General features: G+C 41.4%; 1 protein-coding gene across 2 annotated transcripts in view; it reads left to right on the top strand.

Annotated features, from left to right (window-relative positions):
• Positions 1–11937: 11937 nt before the first annotated feature.
• Positions 11938–13812, top strand: part of UTP20 (UTP20 small subunit processome component) — a 106840-nt gene continuing 104965 nt past the window's right edge. For both annotated transcript variants that reach the window (XM_061639473.1, XM_061639472.1), the window contains exon 1: positions 11938–12163. In XM_061639473.1, coding sequence (XP_061495457.1) covers positions 12119–12163 — 45 coding nt within the window. In that variant the 5' untranslated portion in view covers positions 11938–12118. The remainder of the gene's footprint in view (positions 12164–13812) is intronic.

Genomic DNA, 13812 nt, shown 5'->3' with positions numbered 1-13812 from the left:
CAAATGGGGGGGGAGTGTTACGGCTTGGCTAACCCTATTTTAGTTCAAGTGGACTCTAGGAGGTGTAAGGCCAACAGCTATAACTCCCACCCCTACTCTCACACACCCCCACCTGATGGTATGGCTGGTGATGCGTTCCAGAGGTTTTGTGCAAAGAAAAAACAAGGGCAGAGTTAAGAAAAGTTACTGCATAAATGTTCTGCATAAATGTTATCTTATACTTTGGCAGATTTCCCCCCACCCATAGTGAATTCCATTGTTCGTTAGAAAGAGCCTTAGTTTTTTTTGGTGTCAGTTAGAAATACACATGCAGATATACACACACACGTATGGGGTCTCCTCACACTGAGACTCCTCCTTTTCACATTGACCACACATGGCAAATGGGGAACTCAATATACATACTGCATGCCCACCAAAAATAGATGAAACCACCCTTGCAATTGAGCACAACGTAATCACATATCGCCCACAAAATACATTGACCCCAAAGTTCTGTGTAGGGATAGGAGCCCTCACATGCTATGAAACTCTACGTGACAAGATAAGAGCACGTCAACACCAGGACAGCAATAAGAAAGCACACATAGGCCTGGACCTAACAGGTGAGATAGGGGCACCCATAGCCAACCAGGGATGGGGGGCAAACCCCTTTTGGCCTTATTAGAGGCTGCAGCTCCAAAAACAGGGACCTGTTACGTCTGTGCCCTTTCATTTTTCATTCCTGAACATTACAGCAGCCCAGGAACTAGAGGGGGGACTAATGCTGAGTGGGTCGTTGAGCAGTGAAGTATGTGTCAGCAGCACAGCTAAGATAACGGAGGAATGATTTGCACACACACACATCATTTACCCTACAAGCCAGAATAGCTGGGGCCTTTGGAACGGGACTCATTTGTTTACTAATTCTACATGGATCACCACATGGCAGACTCTATTGAACCTCACTACATCAGAACACCACTTGTTTTCCTTTCTCTCCAACCTCTATGTGTTAATGGGAATTTGTTTGCTGATAGCATGCTGTTGCTGTATTCAATGTTTGCCCAATCTCATGCATTTGTTTTCCACATGTTTCTTTGAGTGTATTGCCACTTGTAATAATAGAAGGAACCCCACCCTGACTGAAGTGACACTCAGGTCCATCTGGGATCAAGACAAGAGATTTGATTCAGCTTAGTGATTGATCTGAGGGTTCAATCAGTGCTGAGAGGGGGGAATGTTGGGGGGAAAATGACTTAAGGAAGAAATAAAGTGATGTCGGTTTATTTGCCCCTAACCTGATTTCTCATCCTGGAAAGAACTCAGCTCAGGTTGCAAGCTGAATCCACACCTTTGCATGTTTATTGAGCTTTAGCAGAAATGTGTCAAAGGATGAAGGCCTTTGAAGAATGTGTTCTGCATATTCTCTGTCTCCTGCCCCTTTGTTTTTTTGTTCCCTGTTTGTTGTGTTAAGCATCCTGGCACCAGCCCCCTTATCTCAAGGCTGTATAATACACAAGGCTGATCTCCAAAGGGGGCAACCTGCCCCTGGCAAATCTGTCACCTCCCCTTCCTTACTCCTTCCCCTCCTTTGCACTCTGTACTGACATGTAGTTTTTTCTTTATGTTTTATGACGTTTACTCCCCTGACCTGTAACCTCTCTGTGAAGGTATATAATCTGGACTCTTTCAATAAACGGGGTTCCCATCTCTGGAAAGCATCTTGCTGGACGGATTGGGTCCCCTTTGCAAAGGTACTTGTTGTCGTGTAAATTCTTGGCCTCTGGCAGTGGGTTATGAATTCTCAGCTCCGCACTCTTCCCGGGGTGAACAAGAGGTGAGTAAGGTTGTGGACAGCTCGTGGTTGGGTTTGGACCTAACACCACCTATTTGTGTAATGTTCTCCACAGGAAGGCCCATCTGGCACCAACCTTGTCATTGTTTTGACACCAGGCAAAGACATTTTTGTTTTTGTGGACAATTGGGCAGCACCAATGATATGATATTGTATTGTTAAATCAGTTTTTAATATGTTTATGTGATTTTATCTTTGTATTTTATTACTTGGTTGTAGATTACTTCAGCAGTTCTTTTAGTGGAAAGCAATATATAATGTTAATAAAATTAAACTAAATCCAACCTAATGATATTATCCTAAACTCCAGAAAACTAGCTACTAGAAGATCTTATACGTAAGATACTCCTGATGTGTCAGGGAAAGGAGTCTTCTATGAACTTCAGAGGTTCTTTCACTTTCCTCTTCATCACATCAAAGGCCAGTTCCTCTCCTCCTTAAAAGTCTCCCTCTGATTGTGGCTGAGCACACACTGGTTGATTTACATTCTTTGTTTTGGGACACCATCTAATTAAGAGGTTTCTGAAGAGACTCATGAGTATCTCCCTACTTTTGAGCCACTCCCTTTACCTCCGTAGAATTTATACCTGATTAAGCTAGGAGGAGGAGGAGCAGTTTGAATATATGCTACCTGGAAACTATAATCTTAGGCTGCTGTTCCTTCAGAGTTGAATTAATGTTGAATTATAAAATCAGTCAGGGCATTGGATACAAAGATGAACATTTATTTATCATTACATTTATATCCCACCAGTCTTCCTCGGAGCTCAAGATGGTATACATGGTCCTCCTCCCTCTCCATTTTATCCTCACCACAACTCCATGAGGTAGGTTAGGTTGAGAAATGGTGGCTGGCCCAAGATCACCCAGCATGCTTCAGTGGGCAGGCTAAGTGAGAATTTGAACCCTGGTCTCCCAGGTCCTAGTCTAACCACTACACCCTCAATGTCCTATATTTAGCTCCAAGTATGCTAAACAAACATGTGGCTCCCGATGCATTTCTGTGTATGGCTCATTACATACGTTTTAAAATTATGAACATTTCTGTATTTAGTCTTCATGGTTTGCAGAGATATGTTTCAAAATGTAATTATGGGAATGAAGTGGAAATCAAGAGCTTTCTGGCAAAAAGTTATAACTCCTCAGTGTCCCTGGGCACTGTGAGGTGTCTCCTAGTACATCTGATCCTCCACTCACCTCTTAGCAGCTGCATTTTGTTAATGTTCTGTCGCTGACTACTTAGGAAACTGCCTCATATCAAGTTGGTCCATCTAGTTCAGCATTGTTTACACTGACTGGCAGTGGCTGTCCAGTGTTTCTTTCCCATTTCTACCTGGAGTTTTTGGGGATTTATAGTCATTTATAGTGGCTGCGCAGTTACAGACACACTTGGAGGAAACGGATTACTTAGATCCATTCCAATCGGGTTTCAGGACTGGTCATGGAACGGAAACAGCCTTGGTCACTCTGGTAGATGATATGAGGAGGGCATTGGATAGGGGTGAATACACCTTCCTTGTCCACCTGGATCTCTCAGCAGCTTTTGATACCGTTGACCATGGTATCCTGTTAAGTCGCCTAGAGGGATTAGGAATTGGAGGGGCTGTTTTGCAGTGGTTCCATTCCTATCTCTCGGAAAGGCAGCAACGGGTGGCATTGGGAGATGAGGTTTCAGACCCTTGGCCTCTTCATTGTGGAGTGCCACAGGGTTCTATCCTCTCTCCCATGCTATTCAACATCTATGTGAAACCGCTGGGGGCCATCATCAGGAGTTTTGGGCTGCAGTGTCATCAGTATGCAGATGACACTCAGCTCTATCTCTCATTTAAGTCCTTACCGGAGTTGGCTGTGAACACCATGTCCAAGTGCCTGGAATCCGTAAGTGGATGGATGGGAGAGAATAGGCTGACGCTGAACCCCGATAAGACTGAGGTGTTGCTCGTGGGAGACAAAAGAAGGTTAGGAATTACTGACCTGGTGCTTAATGGGGTGAGTTTACCCCTGAAGGACCAAGTCCGCAGTCTTGGGGTCATTCTTGATTCCCAGCTGTCCATGGAGGCTCAGATTACAGCAGTGAGCCGGGCAGCTTGGTATCAATTACATCTGATACAGAGACTGCGACCCTACCTTCCTGTTCATCTGCTCCCACAAGTGATACATGCCCTGGTCTCCTCTCGCTTAGACTACTGCAATGTGCTCTACGTGGGGTTACCCTTGAAAACGGTCCGGAAACTACAGCTGGTACAGAATGCGGCGGCACGCTTGATTAAGCATAGCCGCCGCTGGGATCACATCACCCCAGTGTTATTAGATCTTCACTGGCTACCAGTTGTTTACCGGGCCCAATTCAAGGTATTGGTGTTGACCTTAAAAACCCTTTACGGTTTTGGCCCAGTATATCTGAAGAACACCTCCAGAGTCACCGATTGTGCCACCTGACGAGATCAGCCTCACAAGACCTTCTCTGGGTCCCACCGGTGAAAACAGCTAGGCTGGTGCGGACCAGAGAGAGGGCATTCTCAATTGTGGCCCCCACCCTTTGGAACTCTCTTCCTCTTGATCTCCGTCATGCTCCCTCCTTGTCAAGCTTTCACCGAGCCTCGAAGACCTGGCAATTCAGGCAGGCATACAAGATTGGGATAGATTAATTCTACGCTATATGAACTGAAGGATGGTTTTTAGCTTAATTTGATTGTTGTTGATATATATATGCACTGTTTTATTTTGTTGTATGTCGCCTAGAGTGTCCCTAACCCGGACAGATAGGCGACTGAAAAATAAAATTTATTATTATTATTATTATTATTATTCCCCTGTGTTGCTTCCTTTACTGGAAGCAGTTTGAATAATTGTAAATGATCCATGATATTGCAGCCATTGAAGCAGTGTCGTGTAGGTAACAGTATGTTTACTATTCAATATAAAGTTACATTAAACTCTAATATGCTAACTAGGTATGCCATCCATTTTTTAACATAGCACTATGATATATTTTCAGTCTGTCACTAACTGTCAATCAATAGCCTGCTACATCTGTCACTTTATTAGAATTTATTTTATTTTATTTTATTATTTATTGCATTTGTATACCGACCCATAGCCGAAGCTCTCTGGGCGGTTTACAACAATTAAACCTCCTCTAGTTTTTTCTTGAACTCAGAAGACCCTTAAAGGTATTTCAATAGTATGCAGGAAGTTTTGTCAGTTGACTTAATTCCACGGGCATATATTTTTCTTAGTTCAAGTTTTGGCTTTTAATTTTGCTTATTTAGTTTTGTTCTTCTAAGGCCAAACAAATAGTACTAATGCTCCCACATAAAATATTAGCTGACACCTGTACAGGTATACTGGTTAATCCAGTTAGTTATGCTTTCTTGCACAAGAGTGTCATTGTTATGAGGCACAAGGTGAACTTTGCACTAATATGTACATTCCTTCAACCACTTTGAAGTGTGCTACTTTGGATCCTGGGGGAAATCACTTGTTGATGGTTTGCATATGGTGACGGAAGCTGTGCAGAAGTATAAGATTGTATATTTACAAATGTATTTGTAACATTTGCATATCATACTCATGAGTTTAGCATGACATGAACAAGCTGCAACAAGCTTCCGACTTGTGTGCTCCTCCCTTCCCCTTTCTTCCCCCCATGTGACTGGAAGCAGTGGGAGAAGTTTGGAAGTTTCACTTATGGAATTGATTACCTTTTATGCTTACCTTTTCTTCCAGACCTGGAACTGTGGTTAATCTTAACTGTAGTAGTTTACAAGCTAGTTCAGTAACTATAGTTTGAAATTGACTTGCCTGAAACTGTTAACAGCAGTTTGTTTAGCCAGATCACATTTAAAAAATGGTCAAGCAGACGCAGGAATAAAAGCTTTCAAACTCCTCCTTACAGCTATGTAGGTGGAGGAGAGGGAAGATGACTGGTGCTCCCAATGAACTCTTCTTAGGAAGTAATTTTCTCTTGGTTGTTGTAATTTTAGATTGTAGAAAGGCTTAGGGATGAGGTGGAGAAATAATTTCCAGTATAGTGTTCAGGTTTTGTATTTGAGGTCATGGAAGTTGTAGACCACTCTATATGTAAGAATCTCAATAATGACATAAAAAGATTGCCACAGATTCAATATATCCAGTGCAAGTCACCCCACCCCCCTTATTCTACAAGGAATAGACCTGGATATAGAAAAATTATCCATGCTGCATGGGAAATTATTTTTTGATGGTATGCAACTCCACATAGGTTGAATAAAAGATATAAACAATATAGAACAGCCTTCACCAACCTGATGACCTCCAAATGTTTTGGACTCTAACTCCTATCTGCCAAAACATCTGGAGAACACCAGATTGGTGAGGGCTGATATAGAAAATAAATGTTGCCATTACAACTCAGATAGAGCTACATCTTGTGGACTTGCCCTAAAATTGTGCTTTACTAGGCAACTGTAATTTAAAAAAATTGCAGGCTTTGAGTTACCCATAGAACCATTTTAATCCTATTAAGCTATGTAAAACATAGAATACTTCTGAATGATGTTGAAGTAGCACATTTATTAATGGTAGTTTGTTTAGTCATTAGTTATAGATGGAAAAATATTACCTTTCATTGATGAGTGGGGCATAGGAATTTGAAATATGACTTACATGGTCAAACTTATGGGCAGAGCAATCCAACTCAGGGGGAAACCTGCAGAAGGGATGCAGGTGGAGGAGCCAGCGGGAAGCTCTGCGGCATCCATTTGGCATTTGGGAGCTGCTGGGCCAGCGGAACATCTGCTCAGGTGGGAGCTGCATATGAGTGGAAAAGAAAAAGCCGGCTCTCATGTATACCCCTACCTGCAAGTAAGCACTCCCCATTAACTTCCATTATAATTATTTTCTTAGACCAACCTTTTTCTTGGCATAACTTTGGCCAAGATCGGGACCCACAGGAGCGCTCTGAATGGGAGATGGATGTTGCATAAGTCTCTCCCCTCCCCCCAGCCATGTGCATATAAGTTGAAAAGGTGCTCTTGGCGCCCTCCTCAGTAGCCTTCTATATTTATTTTTAACGGCTTAAGCAAGTTGTTCCAAGGAGAAGGCAAACAGCTGTGGGGATAGAGGACATCCCTGATGATGCCCCTTTTATGCATATTGGCGGAACATCTTGATTATTAGTATGTACCAAGGTAAAATTATCTTTGTACAATCTATTTTTTGCTGCCACAAATTTATCTCCTAATTTGCTCCAGAACCTTACCCAGATATCACCATTCCAGGCAGTCAAATGTTTTGCACATATCCAGTGAAAGCATCACCAAGGGAGACTGCTGATGTGTACTATCATAAATGACATTCAGAAGGTGGTATATTGGGTCTGCAATGTATCCATTGGTTATATACCATGTTTGGTTGGGATTGATAATTGTGGCAATCGCCCTGTTCAATCGAGAGGCCAATATTGATGTAGAAATATTTGATCCTGATTGAGCAAGGTGATAGGCTGGTGGGAGCCTACTTCTGTTCTATCCCATCTGGATTTGGGCAGAACTATAATCCAGATTGTGTCCCACATATTTGGAATTCTGCCTCCTTGCCAAATGTCATTATACAAATTAGTCAAATATGGTATCAGTAGATCTTATATCAGGGCCTGGTGACCTGTTATATTTCAAATTATTAACAGGTTTTCACTTTCTCATCTGAAATACTTTTATTAAGAAGCTCTCTGTGATTATCTGGAATTGGTTGCAAATTTAAGCTACTTAGGTAATTATTAACTGTTCATCTTGAACCCTGCTTAAAGATGCTCAGCATTTTTTAAGAATATTGAATCCCACTTATTTTCCTTTGTATGTGTGCTTATTTTGTATTATTATTTTTATAACATTCTTCATAAATGTGATCTGGATAATAACTAATGCTGGTTATGAATAATTATTTCCCTGGTTTTTAAGATTTAAGCAGCCATATATTAATATTATCTGTAATATTGTCATTTTCTGATGATGTCCTTATAAATCTTTTGGTACATCTCCACCTATGCACATATATGCTGGTGCAACAAGTCTTATTGTAGGCAGAAATCCCAGGTTCTGGGAAGGGAAGAGACAAAGGGCTCATCTACACGATGGTTTAGTGTGTGTTTGGTGCTACTCACACCTCCTTTTAATTCACATGGTTCACATGACAATACTGGCAAACAGAAGTTATCTCACAGTTTCCCTCCTGTAAATCCATACTAACTCAGTCTTCTGAGGGCTTATTCACATTCCATTTTCTATTTGCACCGTCCACAGTAAGGGCTCAGTGCCAGCTGTAAACAGGGTGTTTTATATTCACACTGAGGGAAAGGACCAATCACGCAGTTTCCTAATGTCCATGCCCTCTAATTTAACATTTCCACTCCCTCTGGTTACTTGGCAACCAAGCATTCTCAGTTTGTTCTACCAGTAAGTTTCAATTTAAAAAAAAACCCGGAAGGGCGATTATTTGTGTTTTCACTGGCATAATACAGCAGAAATACAACTCTTTGTTTGAGCAGTGTTATGCTTTTGTGCATAAGTTAGGGGGGGAAAGAAAAATAAGGCACCATTTGCAGCAACGTAAAAAAGGCTAGCAGAACAGGGGAGAGCAGCTAGAAGTTGCTTTTTAGCCTACAGGAAATAAAATGAACAAAGGGAGGAGGAGGGAGTGGGCATGGAGAGGGGAACGATTGGCACACCCACCTAAAACCATTCGAGCAAAGCATCTGCAAGCACTAGAGATATGGAGTGAAGTTGTTTTTTCATTCCCTTTTCGTATTATCAGAGGATTGGGTTAGTACGGATTTAGAGGAAAAACTGTGTGATAGCTTCTGTTTGCCAGTAACATTATGCAAACCATGTGAATTAAAAGATGTGAGTAGCACCAAACACACACTAAACCTTCATGTAGATGAGCCCAGATAATACAAAAATGTTTGTATTTTCAGCTGTATTGTACCAAAATACAAATAATCGCACTTCTGGGTTGTTGTTTTTTTTAATGAAACATACTGGTAAGTAAGCATGCTTAGTTGCCAAGTAACCAGAGAGAGCAGAAATGTTAAATTAGAGGGTGTGGTCATTAGGAAACTGTGATTAATCCTTCCCCTTAGTCTGAATAGAAAACACCATGTTTGCATCTGGTACGGGGCCCTAATTATGGACAGTGCAAACAGAAAACAGAGGTAAAAACAGTGTCTTTAGTACAAAGTAATTCTCCCATGTGGATAAGCTCAAAACAACACACACAATCAACCAAACATTACATTCAGTTCGCTCATGCCCTCCTTAATGGTGAAAGACCAGTTGGTTAGACCTACCTGAACTTTATCCTTTTGGCTTTAGAAACTATATCCTTGTTTGTATAAGGTTTTGTTTTACGAAAACAAATGTATGATTCAACCAGTTTTTTAACTCCAAGTTAATGTAAGCTGAGGAGCTGACAAATGTTCACCAGGAAACTAATTCCTAATCTAAATGTTCACCAGGAAGCTAATTAGAACCATCCATTCTCAGCATTAGATTATTTTTTATTTCTTTAGGTGACATTGGTGGTTTTCCATTCTTTCTATCCTTTGATGTCAATGCAATCTATATTTGCTCTTTTTAAAGACACTTTTGCATTTGCGATTAAACAGAATAGAAACAGGTAGAAGTATACCCTCCCTAAGAAAAATAGAGCTTTATATTTTCCAGTTCTCCATTAACAAACTTGAATTCTTTCTGCCATTTTTGGCACCAGTTGTGCTCCTATGGCCCAGTTCAGATGATTGCTTAGAATTGGAGATGGTATTACTCTATAATCATAGCCTGTGAACATATTCATTTTTGGTGTCCTAGCATGGTCTCTGGATAAATTATTTTTGCAGATTTTTATAGCACCTTAGACTCTATCCTGAAAAGACTATAAGTAGATCCCAGAGGGCTGACCTCTGTAACTGCACTAGACATATAAATATTTTGATGTACCTGCTGTGGGAACCTGTTGGATAATACTCGTGACTTCAAGAATATTTCTGTTAATAAAACAAACAAAAATGCATGCTTACGTTTCTTTGTACAGTCTGTTATTTTCTCTTCAGCACTAGAGGAAAATCTATTTTCTTTTTTTAAAGGAAAGCAGGGTTTCCCTATAGCGAGTCTATTTTTCTCCTTTACTACATTTAAAATTAGCCATAAGTTACAGAAGCAGGATTTGAAATAGTGGCACTGTACAGCAAGAAAGAGTTGCTCTGGTTGCTCTACAGAAGTAATTGTATGTCCACTAACAGCATGAAACTGTCCTCATCTTACACATGATAGGTGGGAATAAGATTGCTCCCATTCCTTTGCAGTTGTGGAGGCCAAAGCTATAACAGCACAGGCAGTTATATTGCTGCAGCCTTGGTCACACTTACTGCATCCTTACTGTTGACATGATACCAGCAGCGCAAGGGGGTGGGAGACTGGATTGACTACAGGTGTGATGGGGAAGAAGTGGAAAAGAATTCCAGGCTCACTCAAGGTCGGCTCCCATCCTGACAACACTGTAATGTGGTGCCTGCAAAAGTAGTATAGTTAAAGCATGCCCACTGAAGTAAATGAGGCACTCAAAATGACAGCCTCCTCCTCCAATCCACCCAAACAGTTGGAGGGAGTATAGGATTCCAGAAAACTGTATAACCAATCATGGCAACCAGATTGTGTGTGTTGATTGGAGCTCCTGGCTAATGTGGGGGTGTTATCTCAGAAAAACTCAAAATAAAAGATGAAAGAAAAAGGAAATATGTATAAAGAGGCAGGAGCATTCTGCTTGTGGCACAATTAAAAAGATGATATCTAAGGTGTTGTGACACTTTTCATCTCCCCCAGCCCCCTCTATCAGTATACACAAGTATATGGGTGGGGGGAGATTAACAACTCTGCTATCTCCCTATAGCCAAATGTAGTTATTGTTATTTATTAAATGTTTATCAAGTCCTTCTCTTCCCCTCACTAGCTTGGCATTTGTTCTTGTGTTTGTAAGCAATACAATTAAACAGCAGCTAAAAATAGCACAAAAATAGCCACATCTGGGATTAATATAGTTAACAGGCCTGGAAAAACAAATATTTTCTTTTGCTTCAGAATACACTATTAGGGTATCATCACCAAGAAGGCCCTGCTTCATCGCAGATGGTGAGGGCACCTGGGGACATGGCCTCCAAAGCTTATCTTATGTTGGTGGGTCCCACATGGTAACGGACTTTAAAGGTACGTACCAGCACTTTGAATTGTGGCCCATTTAATGTGCAGTCAATTTTTTTTTAATTGTCATACTTCCTTCAAGGATCTCAGGCTACATGCGTATTTTCCCCTCCCCACAAATGTCATTCTCCTAACAATCCTATGCAGTAGCTGAGTCAGACAGCGTGAGCAAGCGCAGGCAATCTCCAACTGTTTAATAATTCAATTTTCTTATTTCCAGTTCGTTCTTTAAAAGGAAACTTAAGGTAGTGATAGTGGAAGAGCAAGAATCATTAGAAGTTTTAAAAAAAAAAAACGTAGTAAAGCATGCGGGTAATGTCGCAATCTTAAGCATACTTAGCAGGAAATTCATGAACTTTACTAGAACTGAACCGGCAGAGTGATCAGAGCTTGGAAAAGTTACTTTTTTGAACTACAACTCCCATCAGCCCCAGCCATCATGGCCACTGGATTGGGCAGATGGGAGTTGTAGTTCAGTAACTTTTCCAAGCTCTGAGAGTTATTAAGATCGGACTTCAAAAACGTGGCAAACTAGATAATACCATACGTCTCCTAATACGATCAGACTTTAGATTTTCCAGCATAGAGATGACTGATCTAAGAAAATGATATAAACCTCCCCCTAACTAGAAGACATTCGTGAAAGTACAAGAAATACAAAATACGCGAGACTAAGACTGGTAGATTGTTGGGAAAGTATATACGGCAGCAAACAGCTTGGTTGGTTCGCCTTTTTTTTTTTTGTCCGTTTCAGCCCACCACCCTTTATTTTACAGCTGCTTGATCCCAGCAGTATTCTCTCATTATAACAGCATCAGACTCCTCCACCGTCCCAGTTCTTATGGTCTAATCCTCTTTCCTTTTTTTTACGACTCACGTGACAGCCGCATCCCAGAATCCTTTAGCCAAGATGGCAGCTCCCAGCTAATAGTGCCGCACGTGTAGTAATGTGTGTCATTTTGGGAAATTGTTCGGACTTAAAGTAGATAGTTTTAAAATATTGCATCTCCATCAATCGAACGGTAGTTTGTTGCTGATTCAGGGAGACATGAAGACCAAATCGTCCTCTCACAAGTCTGACAACACGTACAGGGTAAGATAGGGGGACGGGGAATCGGAGAACTCAGTTTAGCTCGGCGGTTTGGGTTAAAGGCTTTTCGAGCTTGCGAAATAGTGTATTTGATACCCACTTACACATCAATTTTTCTAAAAAGTGAAAGGACCTGACTGGTTCTGTATCAAACAAGTAGGAGACCCTCACAGCTTTTTGCTTCCTGCGAACTGCTGCTACTGCCCAAAGCAACCCAAAATAGTAACTAAGTGCATAGTATTTGTATCTCAACTTCGAACTAAACACCAGTGAAGCTGTCGGTGTTCTGTTTTTGAGTAGCGTAAGTTTACAAGATGTCTAGGTAATGCTAAAAACCTAACTTAAAATATTCTACTTGTGTGGTGTAGTGGAGTGTTGGTATGGGACCTGGGAGACCAGGGTTCAAATCCCCGCTGGGCCTTGAAGTGCACTGGCTGACCTAGGGCGGGTCACAGGCTCTCAGCCTAATCTACCTCATAGAATTGTTGTGAGGATAAAATGGAGGAGGGGGCGAGCCATGAATGCCACCTTGAGCTCCTTGGAGGACAGGTGGGATATAAATGTAGTAATAAATAAATAAAACTTCTGTTTGTTTTACTGAGTGGCCTTTTATCTTGTTCTTTAAACATATGCACAATGCATATAATTAACTGGATCTCTGAAGAGACAAAAACTGTCCAGTGTGCAAGGACAAAATGTATTCCTTATCTATTAGAACACTGATCACTCAGTGTTTTAAAATATATAAGCCTAAAAAAGAAGCCTAATGCTGACATTTCCTTCTTTGGATTGTTGACTGATTTGCTGAATTTCACCCTTGCATGCAAAATTTTAATGTTAGTAGTTTGATCCTGAACACAGTTAAGTGGAAGGGCAGAGCATTCCAGACCCCTGATCTACCACACTTGAGGGGATTTGAATGAGATGGAGGTCTCCCTCTGCCCAGCTATGCCAGTCTCTGCTACCAGGGGGAGGAGCTTTGTTCCTGCAGATCTCCCAGCTGCACCTACCTAACCCGTGGGTGGGCAGAAACTACTGTCAGTGGTATCCTTGCTGGCAGTAACTGGTGGATATCCCTGAAATGAGGTGTTTCAGGGATGGGAAGAGGGCAAAGCTGGGCTGGCCACAGATCCACGAGCAAAACGCCCTGTTTTGGGCCTTGCGTCAGCTACCACCGCCACCAGATCCCAAACAGCCTGTGCTTTTAGTGGACACGACGAGAGTTTCTTTGATGTCAGAGCTCTAACCCCCCATCAGGAGCATGGATTGAATGTTAAGATTATAAATGTTCTTTTCCTACGAGGAGAAATAATAGATGTGCACTGAGGTGGGCCAGTCCAGATAAATAGGGTATTTTACTGAAGGGTGAGGTATAAACCCTAGTAATTATATTTTAAATCACAGATGTATATATGAATAGGAATCACTATTCATTCCACAAAGAAAGCTGGCCTTATGTGCTTGGAATCCCTAGTGCAGAAATGAGCTCCTTTATTGAAATAAATAGCTAGGCTGTTCTGGACAGAAGAGTTTCTGACTGCACAACTGATTTCTATATTGTGGCAAGTCAGAATTCCTATTCAAGTGTTCTGAAAAAGTTTAAATCAACATAGGAGGAGAGAGCATGCACAAGTATGCTAGTTCTACACCCA

This window comes from Rhineura floridana, chromosome 8 (genome assembly GCF_030035675.1).
Source record: "Rhineura floridana isolate rRhiFlo1 chromosome 8, rRhiFlo1.hap2, whole genome shotgun sequence".
NCBI classification, from domain to species: Eukaryota; Metazoa; Chordata; class Lepidosauria; order Squamata; family Rhineuridae; genus Rhineura; species Rhineura floridana.
Note: the sequence above shows the minus strand (reverse complement) of the source record. Positions and strands in the feature narration are given on the sequence as shown.